Source organism: Ovis aries, chromosome 4, assembly GCF_016772045.2.
Source record: "Ovis aries strain OAR_USU_Benz2616 breed Rambouillet chromosome 4, ARS-UI_Ramb_v3.0, whole genome shotgun sequence".
In the NCBI taxonomy this organism is placed as follows: domain Eukaryota; kingdom Metazoa; phylum Chordata; class Mammalia; order Artiodactyla; family Bovidae; genus Ovis; species Ovis aries.
Window position 1 is genome coordinate 106,790,440 of NC_056057.1, and position 19,076 is coordinate 106,809,515.

Sequence of the window (19,076 nt, forward strand, 5' to 3'; positions counted from 1 at the left end):
TATCCATTCACTCATGCATTTATTCAAGCTGATATGCTGGGCAAGGAGAAGTAGAAATATAGAGATGAGGGTGATGTGGTCCTTGTTGTCCAGGAACCCAGGACCAAGTAAAGGAATTCTCAGCCCTGCAAAAGACAGATAACAAATAAACATGCCAGCACAGAAACTTGGCAGCAAATTATGGCCCTTGTTATGACCTGGGTCGTCTCACAGTATTTGAACATGGATCCAGATATTCAGCCACTCAGGAGGCTTCATGGAGCCCGTGTTTGTGCTGGCCTGTGCCCAGCTCTGAACCAAGGTCTGCTCTCGTGTTGCAGTTGGGACTCTCAGCTCCCTGGATTCACCTTCAGGGACATGTTCCTTTCCATCTCCACACGCCTTCCCTCTCAGTACCTCTATGGCTTTGGGGAAACTGAGCACACAACTTTCAGAAGAAATATAAGCTGGCACACGTGGGGGATGTTTGCCCGAGATGAGCCACCAGCGGTAAGCAGAGACAAGATCATCAATATTTCTACTGTATATAAATTTAGTTTAATCCCTGTATATTCTGCTCTCAAATGAAATACACTATGTTTAAGGTTTTCTTTCCTTTCTGTTTCTAAACTACCTATATATTTCCTGTGGACTATGGATTTTATTTATTTCACAAACTTTTATTTAATATATTCTACATGTCAGGCACACGTAGAATAAGACAGTGTCTTATTAAGATACTGTCTTTTTCTCCAGATGCTTATAAACTAGTAAAAGAGAGAAAAAGAGAGAGAGGCAGAAACAATGGTAACACAGTGTAACCAGTGCTACAATAGATTTGTATAGTAATAAACAAGGAAGGCATAGGAGGAGAGGGCACTTACGTTTTCACTTGGGATGGAAGGAAGGGTCAAGGAAGTCTTCACAAGAGACATGACATTGTACTGAATCTTCAGTACTGCACAGGAGTTTGCTGTTTGGGTTATGATGTGAACATGATTTCTTGGATTTTCTCTTCTTGATTATCCACCTGCTCTTCCCACAACTCTCCTAGTATAAGAAGAACTCCTATGGTGTCCACCCCTACTATATGGCACTGGAGGGGGATGGCAGTGCCCATGGAGTGCTCCTGCTGAACAGCAATGCCATGGGTAAGACAGACACACATTCTCTGTGTACCACCAGAAACATCTGTGACCACTTTTAGCAATCTGGAATATCAACAGAGATAAGGAAAGTCAAGGGCAAGGGAAATGAGACAGATAAACTCACCTACCATTCATTCATTTATTCAGGTTTACTAAGAGCACTAGGCCAGGTATAAGGAGTATGATTTTCACTAAACACAGTGCCTATCTTGTATGACCTTATTTTACTGTACACTTTAGCTCTTTTTTCACAAAGTGATGTAAGGTGTTAAGACTGAGATTATGTTTGAGGTACCTGAATATCCCTCTGATTCCACTGCATGGGAAACAGCTTATTAGAGGAGGTGGGCATTAAAATAAGAATGTAAGAAAGTGAAAATAGCAAAATTTAGGGCAGATTCCCTGACTGGGTGATTTATAGTTCCAGGGATACTCCTCACCTTCTTTTTTCTTTTTTTTAAACAGATGTGACATTCCAGCCTACTCCTGCCCTGACATATCGCACCACAGGAGGCATTTTGGACTTTTATATGGTTTTGGGGCCAACCCCTGAGCTTGTAACTCAGCAATACACTGAGGTTGGAAGTTATTCTATCCATCAATATAGCATCCAATGTTTGCTGGGTATTACCATGTTCTTAGCACTGAGAAAGGCCCTTTTCCTCTCCTTAAGACCCTTAGATGTCCCTACTACATTATTGCTATCTTTTCTGAAAGTCAGGATTTAGTGTTTAGGGGCGCTACAGGCATATTGATATCCCATACTTCTCTGAGCTATTTGCCTTTCTGAGAATTTCCAATCAGTGATAATCACTGAGTTCTCAGGTTTCCTAGAGTGGATACTGTTTATAGAGAGACTTTCTATCATTCTGCATCTCTATGGTTAATCCGTATTTATTTGACCTTCTTATTTTTCTTGACTGAGGCCTCTTAGATGAGATAGCTTCATAGAAGAGCTCAAGCTGCTTCAAGTAGAAGCCAATCATCTTTTCTTCCCAAAGAAATGTAATTGAGTCTATTTTTCTTTTTTATTTTAGTTGATTGGTCGGCCAGCAATGATTCCCTACTGGGCCTTGGGATTCCAGCTGAGTCGCTATGGATACCAGGATGATTATGAAATCTCCAGTTTGTATGTTGCAATGACGGCTGCTCAGATTCCCTACGTATGATACCCTCATTCAGTCTGTGGTTTAATTAGTGGTGGGAATTTGTTGGCTAAGTATAGATTGGAAAATCTTCATAGAAATTCATTCAAGTAGTGATGACTACTTTAGTACGAAGAAAAAATGTAGCTGTGGAGCTAGAAACATTACCTCTTAAATTTATTTCAGGCAACCCTTTAAAATCAAGGGTTGCAGACTCAGAGTTGCATAAATCCTTCAGCAGTTTGAGGGATGCTTGGGGGATACTGTTCCTGCCTCTTGCCAGGAATATCCTGCTGTAGCCATGGCTGGGCTTTGAGGCATGACTTTTGGCGCCTGAAAATCATCTCAAGATTATAACCATTTAAGGTAGTGTACTGTGGCTATTCTTGGAGAGAGTGGCTATAAAAGGACAATATGAATGAAACCAGTTAATACTAAGCCTTCACTTTTTCTTAAACACACACATACACATAATCATATCCAACATCTACAATCTCAGTACAGTAGTACACACAGGCAAAGTCGTGTCCAACTCTTTGGGACCCCATGGACTGTAGCCCACCAGGCTCCTCTGTCCATGGAATTCTCTAGGCAAGAATACTGGAGTAGGTTGCCATTGCCTTCTCCATAAAGCCCTAGAAGTGCAGTCATTTGCTGTCAACAGACAGAATTCCATAAATAGCATGCTCTTTATCTTGTAATGATCAGTTTCTCATCACACAGTTGTTTTGCTCTCAATTCACCTCCTGAGGTTTTGGAGGACAATTAATGATTGGCAGCTGAGAATAAAATAAAGCATTATGATATTCTCATCAAAGATAATTTGAAACATTCATCCAGGCTTAATTTTTCTTTTTATAGACTGCTATTCTAGATACTTATTAAATATAAATTAGAAAAGATGGGAAAATTAAAAGACTAAAAAAAATCCACGGATTTACCTCACAGAGACAATTAATGTTAATAATTTGTCCATTCATTCTTTCTGAGTTTTGGCTTATGAACAAATCTCTCCTCCCTCGAAGAAGTTTTACTTAAAGTCTTAAGGCAATACAGGTGGTTATCACTTTCAGGCTAAAAAGAATCATCATCTCCCCACCAGGAACTAAATACTAACTACTTGATGTTATTATCCAACAATCAAGGATTAAGTGAATTTCATGTGCCGAAACCTGAGTTGGTGCTTTATAGAGAAGACAAGGTTCTTACTCCAGGCTCATCCAGTCAAATGAGAGTGGCAGAAATAAATACATTCTAGAAAACTAGAAAACAATGTAGTTCTAAATGTGAACAAATTCCATCAGGTTTACTGGAGGGAGGGGGGAAAGACACAGATATGTTTCTCAGGCAAGTATGGCTTTCTACCCTTGAACATTCAATCATCATTTTGTTTAATAGGCTCACTGAGTTCGAGATCTGAAGAATGGAAAAGACAGAAATTGAGGGAAGGAGTGGGAGGAAATACAGTTGGAGGAGCAGCATGAGAAAGAATGGGGACCGGTGAGCTGGAAGTAGGGATCAGAAAGCAATTTCAATCAGCAGAATTGAAAAGTCAGTCTAGGAGAGTAACAGAGAAGGAGTTCAGCGAGGCCTGGTCTGGAGTCTGCAGGCAGCAGGGCCAGAGCCTGGCCAAGCAGTTTGTGTCCCCTGAGGAGCTCCTGCTGCAGGGGCCCAAGTATCCTGCTTGCTTCCTTCTACAGGATGTCCAGCATGTAGACATTGACTACATGGACCGGAAGCTGGACTTCACCCTCAGCCCCAGCTTTCAAAATCTTGGTCTCCTGATTGAGCAAATGAAGAAAAATGGCACGAGATTTGTTCTTGTTCTGGTAGGTATTTAGAAAGATTAGATCCTGTTTTCTGCTTCTACAGTTCAAAACTAGTACCATTGAGGGAAACTGGATGAAAAATACAGAAGACCTCCCTGAACATTTTTTGTAACTTCTTATGAATCTGTAAGTTTTTTAAAGTATTAAAAAGCAAATAAACAAAGGAAGAATGAATGAAAATGGCTTTTAAAAGATGATGGATTGCAATATTTATTTTTCATAACTGTGTTGTTTGGAGGTAATTTATTATTACATTCTTTTGGTAGAGTTAGAAAACTGAAATGCTAGTTAACAGCCAAAAGTACAAAAGAGTGTGTAACACTAGATATAGCCTCCAAAAAAAAAAAAAAAAAACCACACACACACAGTAAACAAGAGAGTGTGTGTTTCACTGTTTCAGGCTATGCCTCAGAGAAAATAGCTGTATCTTAATCTCATTTTTCCCTTAGGGGCTCAAAAACCTCTTAAGTTACCATTACCAGTACTCAACAACAGTGAGGTTTAAGGGACTTATTTCTTCTTAATTAAATTCACAAACAACTGATTTAAGGTCCAGAATATCAGTTTATTATTTCATATTGGGGGCTTACCAGGTGGTACAGTGATAAAGAATCTGCCTGCTAATGCAGGAGACAAGAGGCAATGATTCGATCCCTGGATTGGGAAGATCCCCTGGAAGAAGAAATGGCAACTCACTCCAGTATTCTTGCCTGTGAAATCCCATGGGCGGAAGGAGCCTGGAAGGCTACAGTCCATGGGGTCACAAAGAGTTGGGTTTGCCTGAGCGACTGAGCACACGTTTTACATTGGAAGCTGTATCTTGTCAAACACAGAAGTAGTTACCTACAAATGATCCTTCCTTATAGCCTCCAGGAATTACAGCATTATTCTCTGACTTTTGTTCATTCATTCATTCAAGTATTGACTAAACATTGGGTCTTTGAAAATCACTCTTCTAAAAAATGTATTTATAATCTAAGAGAATAAGATGTCCTTTTCCTTACAGAGATTTTATTCTTTTGGAGTGAGACCTCCAATAAATAAACATTAAAAAAAGATAGTTCCAGATAGGTAGTGACAGTTTCTATGACAGTTGTAAAATATGATGCCATTTAGAGAGCAGTTGAGGCAGGTATGAGATAGATTGAACAGGGAAGAGAACTTGAGATAGACAAGTTGGGTCACAGAATAGGAGAAAGGAATTTCATGTTCTTAAGGACTATTGCCATTACACTATGGAAACACAATCAATTAGACTTCTCCGCTTGAGAGTAATGTTTTATTAACCTGGTTTATCTCCAGGAATTGTTTTCAAACATTAGCATACACTTTTTCCTCAAGAATGTTATAAAGAGGGACTTCCTGGTGGCCCAGTGGCTAAGACTCCACACTTCAATGCAGGGAGCGTGGGTTTGATCCCTGGTTGGGGAACTAAGATCCCACATGCCACACGTTGCAGCCAAAAAAATAAAAGAATAATGTTATAGAGAAACATCAATAAAGTTTTTTGCTCTCAGTTATCCATGGGATGTGTGTGTGGTGTTGTAGTTCTTTCTCACCATTTCTTTCTGTACTGTGAATTGTTAAAAATTTAGAGAGGAGATTTCTTGGTGACATTTTTCTCATGTCTGCTGTTCTAAACCCTTTCCCTGCAGGACCCAGCCATTTCTGGCAATGAGACCCAGTATCTCACATTTACCAGAGGGAAGGAAAGTGATGTGTTTATCAAATGGCCAGACAACAGCGATATTGTCTGGGGAAAGGTAAGATTTTGGATAAGGTGCCTGTAATTAATCAGTATCACAATTGATTAAAAGAGATGCAATAACTCTTGGCAATATATATTGGGTAATTTATAAATTATGAATGAGTAGAAATCTGTCTGATACTGATTAGCTCAATAAACATTAACAAGGCTAAGGTTTCAGGTCTAATCCTCTAAAATATCGGTGAGCCTTGTTTTACTGTCTGGAAGTATTCCAATGACCCACCCCTTATACATGCCAACTGGTCATTTAACAAAGATAAAGAATCCCTTTGAAAAGGACTTTGGAATCTGTCTCTCAGTCACCCACTCTCATCTTTGACCCAGGATGCTTAATCAGTATGTAAATAAATCACTGAATGCTATGAATTAATCTCCTTCTCTTATCTCCTTTCATTCCCTTTTGTGGCCTCAATCCTCATACTCATTGTTCGACTCTTAGCAACAAGATTTTAAGTGGACTTCCTGACTCTGGATGACAGTAGCTCTTAGCCAGGGTTGCTCTGTAAATATCTCATGCTGCTTCATCTTGTTGCCAAAATCTTGGCTTCTTGTCTACCGATGCCGAATAGAAATACAAAGGCAACATTTGGAGGAAATAGAAAAGATTAGCTTTATTATTTTTACCAGGCAAAAGGGAAAAACAGCAGACTAGTGACTCAATAATTGTGCCCTGCTCTCTTAGGAATAGGGAGAGGTTTTATATCCTCTTGAATGTCTTGATTTTTTTTTTTTTTTCTGCTGCAAAGTTTCAAAATGGCCACAGCTGGCATCAGGCAACTCAGCAACCAAGTCTGGTGTCCCTGAAATTATCAGCCCAGGACCTTCTTTCTGAAATGGAGAATGCTACAGGAGTGTAGGAGGAGAAGAATGCTAAGCGTAGAGTATAATCTATATGGAATCAGAGAGTAATTAGCTTCGTGAAGGACAAGTCCAGCTACAAGTGTCTGTTAGTTCAGTTCAGTTCAGTTGCTCAGTCGTATCCGACTCTTTGCAGCCCCATGGACTGCAGCACACCACGCTTCTCTGTCCATCACCAACTCCAAGGGTTTACTCAAACGCATATCCATTGAGTCGGTGATGCCATCAAACCATCTCATCCTCTGTCGTCCCCTTGTCCTCCTGCCCTCAATCTTTCCCAGCATCAGGGTCTTTTCCAAGGCGTCAGCTCTTCGCATCAGGTGGCCAAAGTAGTTGAGCTTCAGCTTCAGCATCAGTCCTTCCAATGACTATTCAAGACTGATCTCCTTTAGGATGGACTGGTTGGATCTCCTTGTTGTCCAAGGGACTCTCAAGAGTTTTCTCCAACACCACAGTTCAAAAGCATCAATTCTTCGGCACTCAGCTTTCTTTATAGTCCAACTCTCACATCCATTTATGACTACTGGAAAAACCATAGCTTTGACTAGATGAACCTTTGTTGGCAAAGTAATGTCTCTGCTTTTGAATATGCTGTCCAGGTTGGTCATAACTTTTCTTCCAAGGAGTAAGCATCTTTTAATTTCATGGCTGCAGTCACCAACTGCAGTGATTTTGAAGCCCCAAATAATAAAGCCTGACACTGTTTCCACTGTTTCCCCATCTATTTGCCATGAAGTGATGGGACCAGATGCCATGATCTTCGTTTTCTGAATGTTGAGTTTTAAGCCAACTTTTTCACTTTCTTCTTTCCCTTTCATCACGAGGCTCTTTAGTTCTTCTTCACTTTCTGCCATAAGGGTGGTGTCACCTGCGTATCTGAGGTTATTGATATTTCTGCCAGCAATCTTGATTCCAGCTTGTGCTTCTTCCAGCCCAGCGTTTCTCATGATGTACTCTGCATAGAAGTTAAATAAGCAGGGTGACAATATACAGCCTTGACGTACTCCTTTTCCTATTTGGAACCAGTCTGTTGTTCCATGTCCAGTTCTAACTATTGCTTCCTGACCTGCGCGCAGGTTTCTTAAGAGTCCGTTAGTAGTAACAGCTAAAACAATAACCAAAACCATTGTAGGCCTGTTTGGCTGGTATGTGCCAGAGGCTGTTCACTTGTTTCTGTTTTGCTGCAACACTCCTGCTCTGGGTTAATGCCCTGTTCAAGTGCCTTTGAATGTTTCCTTCCCAACTTGCCCAAATAATACCCGCACTTCAAGGCCAGCTTAAATGTTCACTCTTAGGAAGCATTCAAGACCAGCTGTGTTCTCCCTTTTCTGTATTGCGACTCTCAGAGAGTGTAACGTGAAACCTAGTGCTTCTGTTCCATCTGTGAGCTTGGAGAAAACAAGGACTGTTTCTTACTTAAGGCTCAGCAGGTACAGATTACAGAAGTGAGCCTGGCATGTAGTAAATGTTCAGTATTTGTGGAATGAATGAATGAATCAATGTATATAGTTGAAAAGTGGAAGTGAAGTCGTGTCTGAGTCTTTGTGACCCCATGGACTAGAAGAGCCTATCAGGTTCCTCCGTCCATGGGATATTTCAGGCAAGAATACTGGAGTGAGTTGCCATTTCCTTCTCCAGGAGATCTTCCCAACCCAAGGATAGAACCCAGGTCTCCCGCATTGTAGGCTGATGCTTTATCGTTTGAGCCACCAAGGAAGTCCAAAATGCATACAGTTAATGTCCTTCTAATTATAGACGAAATTGGTTGATACTATGAATTTTTTAATGCTGTATATACTTGGGGTCCCTAGTAAGTTGTGATACTCCTTAAACGCATTGAGGCTAAGCGTATGGGTTGTGAACAGAAATCAATCTTATTCCTTTAGAGTCACACTTAATATATATTTTTTATAAGGGGAAATTTGTTACAAGTCTGTGATAGGCAGATCAGTGAAAAAAACCATCATTTGCAAAGTGATTGTACAGAGGATGTGCTCAGAAGGGATTTAGTTAATAACATTCAAAAGTAAAATTTTGAAAACTGATGGAATGAATCAAAAGATCCTAACCTATATTCACCTAACAAAATTTCATATATTCAGACTTTGCAATTTAATTAATGGCAAATATCCCCCAGAATTGTATGGAGATGCATGTCATTTGAGTCTAACATGTGAAACATCTCACGGTCTGTGTGCAATGCTTTTTAAAGATTTTAATTTTTCTTTTTCTTTTTTTTCTAGGTTTTGCCAGATCTGCCCAATGTGAACGTGGATGGGTCCCTTGATCTCGAAACTCAGGTTAAGGTACAGTAATGCACAGATTTTTGTCTACATGGTTCTACACATCTGGATACTTATGAGTTTTACCCTGATGTTTGGTTAAGTAGCTCTGAGTTGAGTATACTTGTCAACGGGTAATTTTCTGGAAGCAAAATTTTCCCTGAATGGAAACCCAACAGGTAGCTAAACTGGAATTGTATAGAAGGGAATCATGTATGAAATACCTTTACCTGTGCACCTTCAACGGGTTGTATTTCGTTTGAACTTAATGTTGCTTGAAAAATAATGAAGGAAAGTCTGGGATCTTTTCACTGGAGAGGTTATGAACAGATTGGGTTTTAACGAATCGTCTACATTTAGAAGAAAGTGCTGGCCAGTTGAAAGGAGCAATGGCCTTGACTCAGCACTTGATGCCACATCAGTCTTGGGCATCCAGCATCCCATCCACACTGCAGCTCACATTTCCCTGCATGACTGATCTCCTTGATGTGGCCAACGTAGTAAAAGCACTTGTGCTCTGAAGTTTGACTGTTTAGACACTGATGGCTAATTTTCCTGTTTATATGATGCCATGCCTAATCATAAAGTGAATCCCATGTTTAAAATGGGTCTTAAAGACTATCTAACCTTCTAGGAAAAGAGAGAATGGAGTCACCTTTCCTGGTGTGTGTGTGTCCACAGTAAACTCTGTGCAGCTGCAGACACTGATATGAGGTTAGGGCACACACTGAGTGGGCAAAGCCTTGCACAAATACCTGCTTGTCTCCCCTTCCCGGTCCTTGTGCACCCCCCTTCCCGGACAGGCTGAGACCCCCCATAAGAGCATGTGTCATCCTTACAGCTGTACAAAGCCCATGTTGCCTTTCCTGACTTCTTGCGGAACAACACAGCTGCCTGGTGGAAGAGGGAAATAGAAGAGCTCTACAGAAACCCTCGAGAGCCAGAGAAGAGCTTGAAGTTTGATGGATTGTGGATTGTAAGTCATCTTTCATGCCTTTCTTTGAAAACATTAGCAGTCAAAACTCAGGGAGATAACTCAGAACCTACTAAAGCAGCAAACTAGGGCTGGAGGAGTGGATGAGAGGGATGCTGTTATAGAGCTGAGGTGCTGGGACTACCAGGAAGAGCAGAGAGAATCATACGTCTGCCCAGGGACATACTGCCTGGTGGAAGTTGGAGTCCCTGAAGGCAATGAGCCACCACTCAAGTTGCTGCCTGAAAAAGAAAGTGGGACACATATCTGACTTCTCTTAGCTCCCACCCTCTAACCTCTTGCCAGTGCTTTCCATTGGCCAGACCTACCCAGAGGCCAGTGCTAAAGGAGCCCAAGACCCCATCGTGTGATACAGGGCAGGGCCAGGGGTGGGCAAGGCATGGATCAGAGGCAACTGATATTCATCACACAGCTGGGAAAATGCCAGCTTCAAAGGTCCATTCCGATGCTTGCTACGCTTGTTGGTTGAGCTTAAGAGCAGGGCTTCCTGAGATGTCTCTGGGACACACATTCGAAGTCTCCTCTGTTGGTGTTTTTCTAGGAGTGGGAAGCATATCAGTGCCCCAGTTTCCTCCTCCACTGTGCAGTGGTCTGAGCTCCTGACCATATTCCAGGTCACCTCTGAAGAGCTTCTCCAGTTTGGGCCAGGCTGAAAGAAGCTTGCCATTGACCCAGAGACAAACCTCTCAGCCACCCACTGGCGGCCCTGGGGCTTCCCTGGCCCTCATCAGGATAGGCAGACCCAGAGTAGGCACACAGAAGGACACAGATTAACCCAAACTATGAAGAGATGGGGCGAGCCCTGAGGAACACAGATCCCAACAGCTCTGTGGTGTTTGTTCCACTGCAAGAAAGGTGTAGCTAAATAACTCCAGTAGCCAAGAGTCCTCCCAAACAGCTTGCCTTTGCATTTTAGGATGTCCTACTTAAGATCACCAGGGACTTCCCTGGTGGCTCAGACAGTAAAAGTATCTGCCTGCAATGTGGAGACCTGGGTTCAATCCCTGGGTCAGGAAGAGCCCCTGGAGAAGGAAATGGCAACCCACTCCAGTACTCTTGCCTGGAAAATCCCATGGATGGAGGAGCCTGGTGGGCTACAGTCCACGGGGTCACAAAGAGTCGGACACGAGTGAGCAACTTCACTTTCACTTTCACTTAAGATAACCTAATACACAATATTTTAAGTTTTCCATTGATACTGTAGGCTGTGAATATTCACCTCGGGAACTGCTATTTCTTACATTTAAGTAATAGATCTATGCAAGTATTATTTGATTTCTAGATTGTTTCTGAGTTACCTACAACTTTTTAGGACTGTATCTACTATAGAAAGTTAGAGATTTCTCCTGGTTTTAGGTCTATGCTGATGTCAGAATCAATAATCTAAACTATTGATAATGAGGAGATTATGATAACCATTAGCCACAGATAAAAAGTGAGTCATCCGCACAGAAAAGATGGGCTTGTGTGGGGAGATGAATCAAAAGGAGATTTACTTAGGTCATGATTCCAGCCTAATTTCAGTATTTTGTCACTATAAGCCAATCCTCACAGGTCTAAAAATGCCAAGCAAACTAGAGGTTTAACACTCTTCTTAAACCAAAATGATTTCTTAGAATCCTTATGGGTTGAGATTACACAGAGTCAGTGATGCAACCAGCTGGTGTAAATTTGACCTTGTCTCTGTGAGGTCAGTGTCATCTATAGGAAGGTCCATGTTGCCTCTGACCCACAGAATTTTTTTTTTATTTTTGCTATCTCATTGCAGAACATGAATGAACCATCGAACTTTGTGAATGGATCTGTCACGGGCTGCAGAAATGAAATTCTTAATAATCCACCCTATGTGCCATGTATGTAAAATGATGTCTTCACCAAATTACTTCTCTGCTCAAAAGCCTTGCAAATTTTCCTGTTATTGTTAAAGTGAAGCCTAATTTTGGCAAGAAAACACTTTTAAATCTGACGTAAAATCCCAAATAGAGTAACTTTGAATAAGTGCAAATAAACAACTAATCAAGCATAGAAACAATAGCATGATGTGGTATGAAAGAAACCAAGCAACGATGTGCATCTGGCTATAGTGATGAGTATGGACTGATAACTGAAACTCCCAACCACCCCCTGCACACCACACACACCATACATACATACCACACACTACACTGCACACACACCACACACGTGCACATACAGACATGTCACACACCACACACATCACACACCCTGCAACATACTACACATGCACCACAAAGACACACATATACACCTACCACACACACGCACACACCCCCTACATACACACTTCACTCTTTTGACTAGATGATGGAAGTCTAGCTCCGTCAACTCCTTCTCCCCGTGTTCACAGAACCTGCACGAAAGATACTCCCTGTTTGTCCCATGGTAAAAACAGGAACAGAATGTCAATGGGCCCTGGGTTTAAAGGTGTCTTAGGAGCTGAACACCTTACAAGGTGAACTCTTTCCTTGCCTTGAACTCGTACCTTGCTTGAACTCTTGCCTAGGGAAGGAAGTGACTCACTTCATGAAGAGCACTGTCCCAGTAATTAGTGGACTCCACGTTGCCTGAATTGTGGGCCACTGCTAGGCTTCCTGCTGCTCACTAGCTCCTTCCTCCCTTTCTCTCTCCCTTCCTCCCTTCCTTTCTCCTTCCTTCCTCCCTTCCTTTCTCCTTCCTTCCTCTCTGCCTTTTTCTCCTTCTTTCCTTAATTTAATATCTGTGTATCAGATAAGTGATGACAAATCAGAAAGCTTTAGCAGTACTAGTGCAGTGATGAAATAGGACCTGTTCCCTTGAGAACATTACCATCTAGTGGAAGAGACGATCATAACCACAAAGGGGTTTCTCGTGTCCTAACTGGACTCTGGCAGCCCCCTGTGGCTATTGGAGTTGGAGCAAACAGAAGGGTTCCCTTCCTGGCTCCATACCCTATTCTTACCTTTCATTAATTAAGCAGCCACAGGACCCTGATAACAAAAAATTCTTAAAACTGGAGCTGTTATTGGTAACGAGGTTGTTGGCTGAAGTCGAGAAATGTGAAGATGATGGGCATTTCTGGTGAATGTGCAAATCAGGTTTTGTAAGAATTAACTTTGCATTTCCTCCCAGACTTGGAGGCCCGGGACCAGGGCCTGAGCAGCCAGACCCTGTGCATGGAGAGCCAGCAGGTGCTGCCCGATGGCTCACCGGTGCGCCACTACGACGTGCACAGCCTTTATGGCTGGGCCCAGACCAGACCCACGTACGAGTGAGTGTGCTTTTGTCATTGGCCAGAAAGACAATTTTCATTTCTTCCCATGGCTGTAAGTGTCTAGAGTTCTGACATGGTCAGGGACAAAGTTCTTTGCATCACGGGCATCCACCCTTATTCTGTGTGTATGTGCTAAGTCACCTCAGTCATGTCCGACTCTGTGCAACCCTATGGACTGCAGCCCACCAGGCTCCTCTGTCCATGGGGATTCTCCAGGCAAGAAGACTGGAGTGAGTTGCCATGTCCCCCTCCAGGGGATCTTCATCGAACCTGCATCTTCTATGACTCGTGCATTGCAGGAGGATTCTTTACTGCTGAGCCACTGGGGATACCCCTGCCTTATTTCTTGCCTTCATTACCTCTCACTGGTGTGTGTGTGTGTGTGTGTGTGTGTGTGTGTGTGTGTGTGCAAGCGTGCAGATGCGTGTATGCATGCATGCATGCCCACACATCCCTGTCCATTTTTGGACTTGTGTAAAATATTGGTAGTAACCTAAATGGATTTGTTTCCGCTATAGCTAACTTATTTTCCTGTTGTCACTTACTGAATACTTTATCTCTGCCTATTGATGTGATGCTTTCTTTAGCAAATATTTGGATTACATCATACACCAGCATCTATCAGTAGATTTTCTCTTTTGTTCCACTGATTTTTCTCTCATATCTTGTTTTCATTTTTGAGCTAAAGCATCTTACAGAAGACTGACCTTCCATTGATAAATATTTAAACATCTTTTATGTGTATTTATCCCTCTGTGCAAAGTTTTTCCTGCATTTTGAGGATTAGCCTAGCAGAGAGCATATTACCAAAGGGAGCTGTAGTCATATATAGTTTTATTTGGGTACCAGATCTACCTCGTTGCTCTTTAAATGACCGACAAATTATCTCTCTCCTTTGAGCCTCAGTTTCCTGACAGTAAAAGGAGGCCAGGGTTGTGAGATGCACATATGAACATGACCGGTACAATACCTGGGATAGAGTAATTGTTCTATGAATATCTGTCTTACCCCAGCCCTCCTCATACCTAGAAGTAGACAGCTAATTAATTTTTTTAAGAAAAGAAATCCACATATTGTTAATCAACTATATTCCAAAATAAGATAGCATTTTTTAATTAAAACATGTTTTTAAAGAAAAAGAAATCCATATTTTAGTTGATGCTCTATCTGCAGTTGTTCTGCTGGGAAGTTGATTGGGACTGTCAGCATCACTTAAATAGCAGATGCTTTCTGGCTTAAAATGGAGCAGCACTCTGCTGCCTTACACTCCAGGCTGCAGCTACTCTTTATGATAAAGTCCCTCAACTGTCCAGCCTCAAATTCACCCTCAGCTCGCCCCCTTGTCCCCCTCCGAGCAGAGCCGTGCAGGAGGTGACGGGACAGCGAGGGATCGTCATCACTCGCTCCACTTTCCCCTCTTCTGGTCGCTGGGGAGGACACTGGCTGGGCGACAACACGGCCGCGTGGGACCAGCTGAAGAAGTCAATCATTGGTGTGTGGGCTCTCATCCTGGGGCCTCTCCAGTGGGGGAGGGGGCTGGAGTGCTCCTCAGCGGGGTTGTCATGTCTAATTATCCTCCATGCGGTCAGTGAAAGCCACGGGATCTGAGTGCTCTGTGTGTGTGTGTGAGTTTTAATGCACACCCGTCTTTTGACATTTTCACCACGAGCGGCTCAGAGCTCTCAAATGTGGAACAGAAGAGACAGGTCAAACCTACCCTTCCCACGGTCTGCTCTCCCGTGTCCAATGCAGCTGTATCTTCTCCCCGCAGGCATGATGGAATGCAGTCTCTTTGGAATCTCCTATGTAAGTCCTACTGGGGCCATAATGAATCCCCTAGTTCAGATTTCGGTGTGTCTGAAACCCACGAAGTCCCACTTAAAACATGCTCTGATTTTGCATCTTCTCAGACAGGAGCAGACATCTGTGGATTCTTTGGAGATGCTGAGTATGAGATGTGTGTTCGCTGGATGCAGCTGGGGGCGTTTTATCCATTTTCCAGGAACCACAACACATTCGGGACCAGGGTGAGGGAAGCGGGTTACGGTGTGGGTGTTTTGTGTCCTCACATCACGACTTCCTCTTGTAATTCTACTTACGTATTTGTTTATTTTTGGCTGTACTGGGCCCTCATTGCTGTGTGGACTTTTTCTCTAGTTGCGGCGAGGAGGGTCTAGTCTCTAGCTGCAGTGTGCAGGCTTCTGCTGTCGTGGAGCACGGGCTCTGGGCCTGTGGGCTTTAGTGGCTGCAGCAGTTTGGGCTCAGCAGTTGTGGCTCCCGGGCTCTAGAGCACGGGCTCAATAGCTTTGGTGCACTGGCATAGTTGCTCCGCAGCATATGGGATCTTCCCAGATCAGGGATTGAACTTGTGTCTCCCGAACTGGCAGGTAGATTCTTTACCACTGAGCCATCAGGGAAACCCCACCACTTCTTAATGCTCAAGAACATCGTACTTATTTGTATGATGAAAAATTATAAAATCACCAGCAACTCCAGTGCTTGGAAAATCCACAGAGTTCAAAAGCCCAGACTACCAACCATTTTTCAAGAATATACTTTTTCCCATCTCTTGGGTTATTCATGCCTATGAGGAGAAATGTTTATGGCTCCCTACGGAGCTGAAATAAAAAGAGGCTCCGTTTGCTCTTAGAAATGATGGGTTTGTATTTTACTTAAATCTCACTGAGTTACGTCAGTGCTGTATGGAGACCCATCTCTCTCTACACACGTGCAGGGGCAAGACTAGACCCCATCCTGAAGGGTTCATGGAAAGAAAAGGAAGCAAGGAACTCCAGTTTATAAAGATGGCAGATGGAGGGAAAGAGGAAGCTAGAAGTTATAACCTACACAGCTTTTGAACTGTGGTGTTGGAGAAGACTCTTGAGAGTCCCTTGGACTGCAAGGAGATCCAACCAGTCCATTCTGAAGGAGATCAGCCCTGGGATTTCTTTGGAGGGAATGATGCTAAAGCTGAAACTCCAGTACTTTGGCCACTTCACGCAAAGAGTTGACTCATTGGAAAAGACTCTGATGCTGGGAGGGATTGAGGGCAGGAGGAGAAGGGGACGACCGAGGATGAGATGGCTGGATGGCATTACGGACTCGATGGATGTGAGTCTAAGTGAACTCCGGGAGTTGGTGATAGACAGGGAGACCTGGCGTGCTGCCATTCATGGGGTCGCAAAGAGTCGGACATGACTGAGCAACTGAACTGAACTGAACTGAACCTACATATGGGATATGTGCCTGTGTGTGAGTGCTTAGTTGCTAAATCCGACTCTTTATGGCCCCATAGACTATAGCCCGCCAGGCTCCTCTGTCCATGGGATTTCCCAGGCAAGAATACTGGAGTAAGTTGCCATTTCCTTCTCCAGGGGTTACTCCCAGATTAGCGATCAAACTCACGTCTCCTGTATTGGCAGGGGGATTCTTCACCACTGAGCCACCAGGAAAGCCCATATGTGTGTGCTGGTCCTTTCCTCATACTGCTAGGAAGGAGGAGGTAACCTTCCACTTGCTCCTTTACCCTTTTAGAGACAAGATCCTGTGGCCTGGGACTCAGCCTTTGAGATGTTCTCAAGAAAAGTCCTCCAGACCAGATATACTCTGCTGCCTTACCTCTACACTCTAATGCATAAGGCTCACGCTGAGGGCAGCACTGTGGTTCGACCCCTTCTCCATGAGTGAGTAGAGCCGGGTTCCCCCAGTGACAAGTCTGGGATGTCTTGGGAATAACCCTCTGCAACTGTCATAACAATATGGGCATATTTTTCACATTTTTTCTTTAAGGTTTACAGAGGAACGCACAACATGGGATATAGACCATCAGTTCATGCTGGGCCCTGCCATCTTAATTAGCCCTGTGCTGGAAAATGTGAGTTTTCCACTGTGGCTCAGGTACCCTCCAATCATATAATCTAAAGAACAGGAAGGGCATTTTATGGATCTTTTTTTTTTTTTGGCTGTGCTAGGTCATTGTTGCTCTGCGGGCTTTGCTCTGGTTGTGAGCGGGGCCTGCTCTCTGGCTGTGCTGTGAGGGTCTCTCATTGTGGTGGCTTCTCTTGCTGCGGAGCACGGGCTTTAGGGCACGTGGGCTTAGTGGTTGCAGCTTCTGGGCTCTCGAGCACGGGCTCAGTAGTCGTGGCGCACAGACTGAGTTGCCCTGTGCTTAGTGGCAAGAGGGATCTTCCCTGACCAGGCATTGAAACTGTGTCTCCTTCATTGTCAGGCGGATTGGATTCCTTACCACTGAGCCACAAGGGTAGCCCTACAGGTTGTCTTATCCAGCTCACTGTTTTCAGGCAAATGCATTTCTAGAACTTCTAAGGGAGATCTTGATTGTTTTTCAAGATCTCCATTAATGGAACTTTTACCCCCACAAAGGATTCTCATTTTGGTATCTTGTCATATTGCATCCTTGCAAAATCTACCTTTTCATAAATGTTATGTTTCTCTGTGTTTAAAGAAGAATTTCCTAGGATCTTTCTCAATAAAACCTTTCCAACTCTTAAAGTCATTAATCAAGTTCCCTTTTTAATCTTATTTCTACAGAGATAATTTTAAAAATTAAAAGTAAATTATTGACATATTCATAACGACGTGTTGATTTTGTGTTTCAGAATACTTTTCAGGTCCAGGCTTACTTTCCCAGAGCCCGTTGGTATGACTACAGCACGGTAAGAACTAACATTGTTTCTGGACCTGGGTTGGTCCCTGCAGGCAGAGAGAGGGGCCTGGAACTTTCTCCTGACTTCCAAGCACATATTTTCTAAGGCAGTAAGTTTCAGCCTTTCAGCCATGCAAAGTTTGCTTAAATAAAATTATCCATAAAACCATAAATATTAGAAAATCTGATGTCTATGTTACATTGACTCGTCCCCAACCACCTACCTTTTCTGGACAATACAGAGAAAAGGCTAGATTTTTAGAGGTTTTAGCAAAGCTGAAAACCAGAGATTTTCTGCTTCGATTTGTAGTATTTTGCTGATTTTCTTGAATAGGAAGGACTTCTCCTAAAGCAGGCACTGATTTCATCTATTTTTCTCGTCATCATTCCTTGCCTACTTTCTCCCTTCTAGGGATCGGGCAATGAATCAACAGGTGAGTGGAAAGTCCTGGAGGCTCCCTTGGACCATATCAACGTTCATGTCAGAGGAGGCTACATCCTGCCTTGGCAAGAACCTGCGATGAACACTCAGTCCAGGTAAGGGATAGAGGTGGTGTTTATTGGCCTCACTCTTCCATAACGAGGCAGCCTTTTCAGAATTGGCCCACCTCGATGGAGGATAAACTAAATATGGACAGTTTCATTAATCTGATTCTGAGAGTACCTTCCAGGAGGGATCTGGGGGAGAATGAGTTCATGAAGTCAGTCTTGGGGAGAACTTTTATCTGTAGCTTCTGTGTCAAAGGTTCAAAGTACGTTTTCCCGAGGGTACCATCATGTACCTCTCTCCACAGCATTTAAAAATTCAGGAATAGGAGTGAGCTCTATGATTTGTGATGTCTACCCAGAGTTTTAGTACTTATCCTGAGGTCTACTTTGGTGAACTCAAGAGAAATTATACACACACACACACACACACACAATAGAACATGTCATGTCAAGAGAGACATACGTAACAAGAGTAGTAACCGCTACTTAGTGGTTAGTAAGTGGAAGTTAGTGGAAGTTAGCTTTCATTCTTGTGCTATAAAAATCATGGTTTCAGCTCCGGGCTGAGTCTTGAATAACAGAATTTGAGTGTATGAAAACAAGAGAAAGGGATATACTGTGAGGATAAAGGTGAAAATGAGCTTAAT

General features: G+C 43.0%; 1 protein-coding gene across 2 annotated transcripts in view; it reads left to right on the forward strand.

Annotated features, from left to right (window-relative positions):
• Window positions 1-19,076, forward strand: part of LOC101113672 (probable maltase-glucoamylase 2) — a 103,162-nt gene that overhangs the window by 62,482 nt on the left and 21,604 nt on the right. Inside the window, exons 28-44 of one of the 2 annotated variants that reach the window (XM_042248942.2) lie at window positions 321-489; window positions 1,034-1,130; window positions 1,593-1,705; window positions 2,165-2,290; window positions 3,973-4,101; window positions 5,757-5,864; window positions 8,971-9,033; window positions 9,851-9,985; window positions 11,772-11,856; window positions 13,133-13,271; window positions 14,633-14,766; window positions 15,046-15,080; window positions 15,185-15,301; window positions 16,809-16,957; window positions 17,064-17,148; window positions 17,894-17,950; window positions 18,353-18,477. In XM_042248942.2, the coding sequence (XP_042104876.1) occupies window positions 321-489; window positions 1,034-1,130; window positions 1,593-1,705; window positions 2,165-2,290; window positions 3,973-4,101; window positions 5,757-5,864; window positions 8,971-9,033; window positions 9,851-9,985; window positions 11,772-11,856; window positions 13,133-13,271; window positions 14,633-14,766; window positions 15,046-15,080; window positions 15,185-15,301; window positions 16,809-16,957; window positions 17,064-17,148; window positions 17,894-17,950; window positions 18,353-18,477 (1,866 nt within the window). Of the gene's footprint in view, window positions 1-320; window positions 490-1,033; window positions 1,131-1,592; window positions 1,706-2,164; window positions 2,291-3,972; window positions 4,102-5,756; window positions 5,865-8,970; window positions 9,034-9,850; window positions 9,986-11,771; window positions 11,857-13,132; window positions 13,272-14,632; window positions 14,767-15,045; window positions 15,081-15,184; window positions 15,302-16,808; window positions 16,958-17,063; window positions 17,149-17,893; window positions 17,951-18,352; window positions 18,478-19,076 lie in introns of those variants that run through there. The other variant, XR_006059718.1, reaches the window with a different exon arrangement.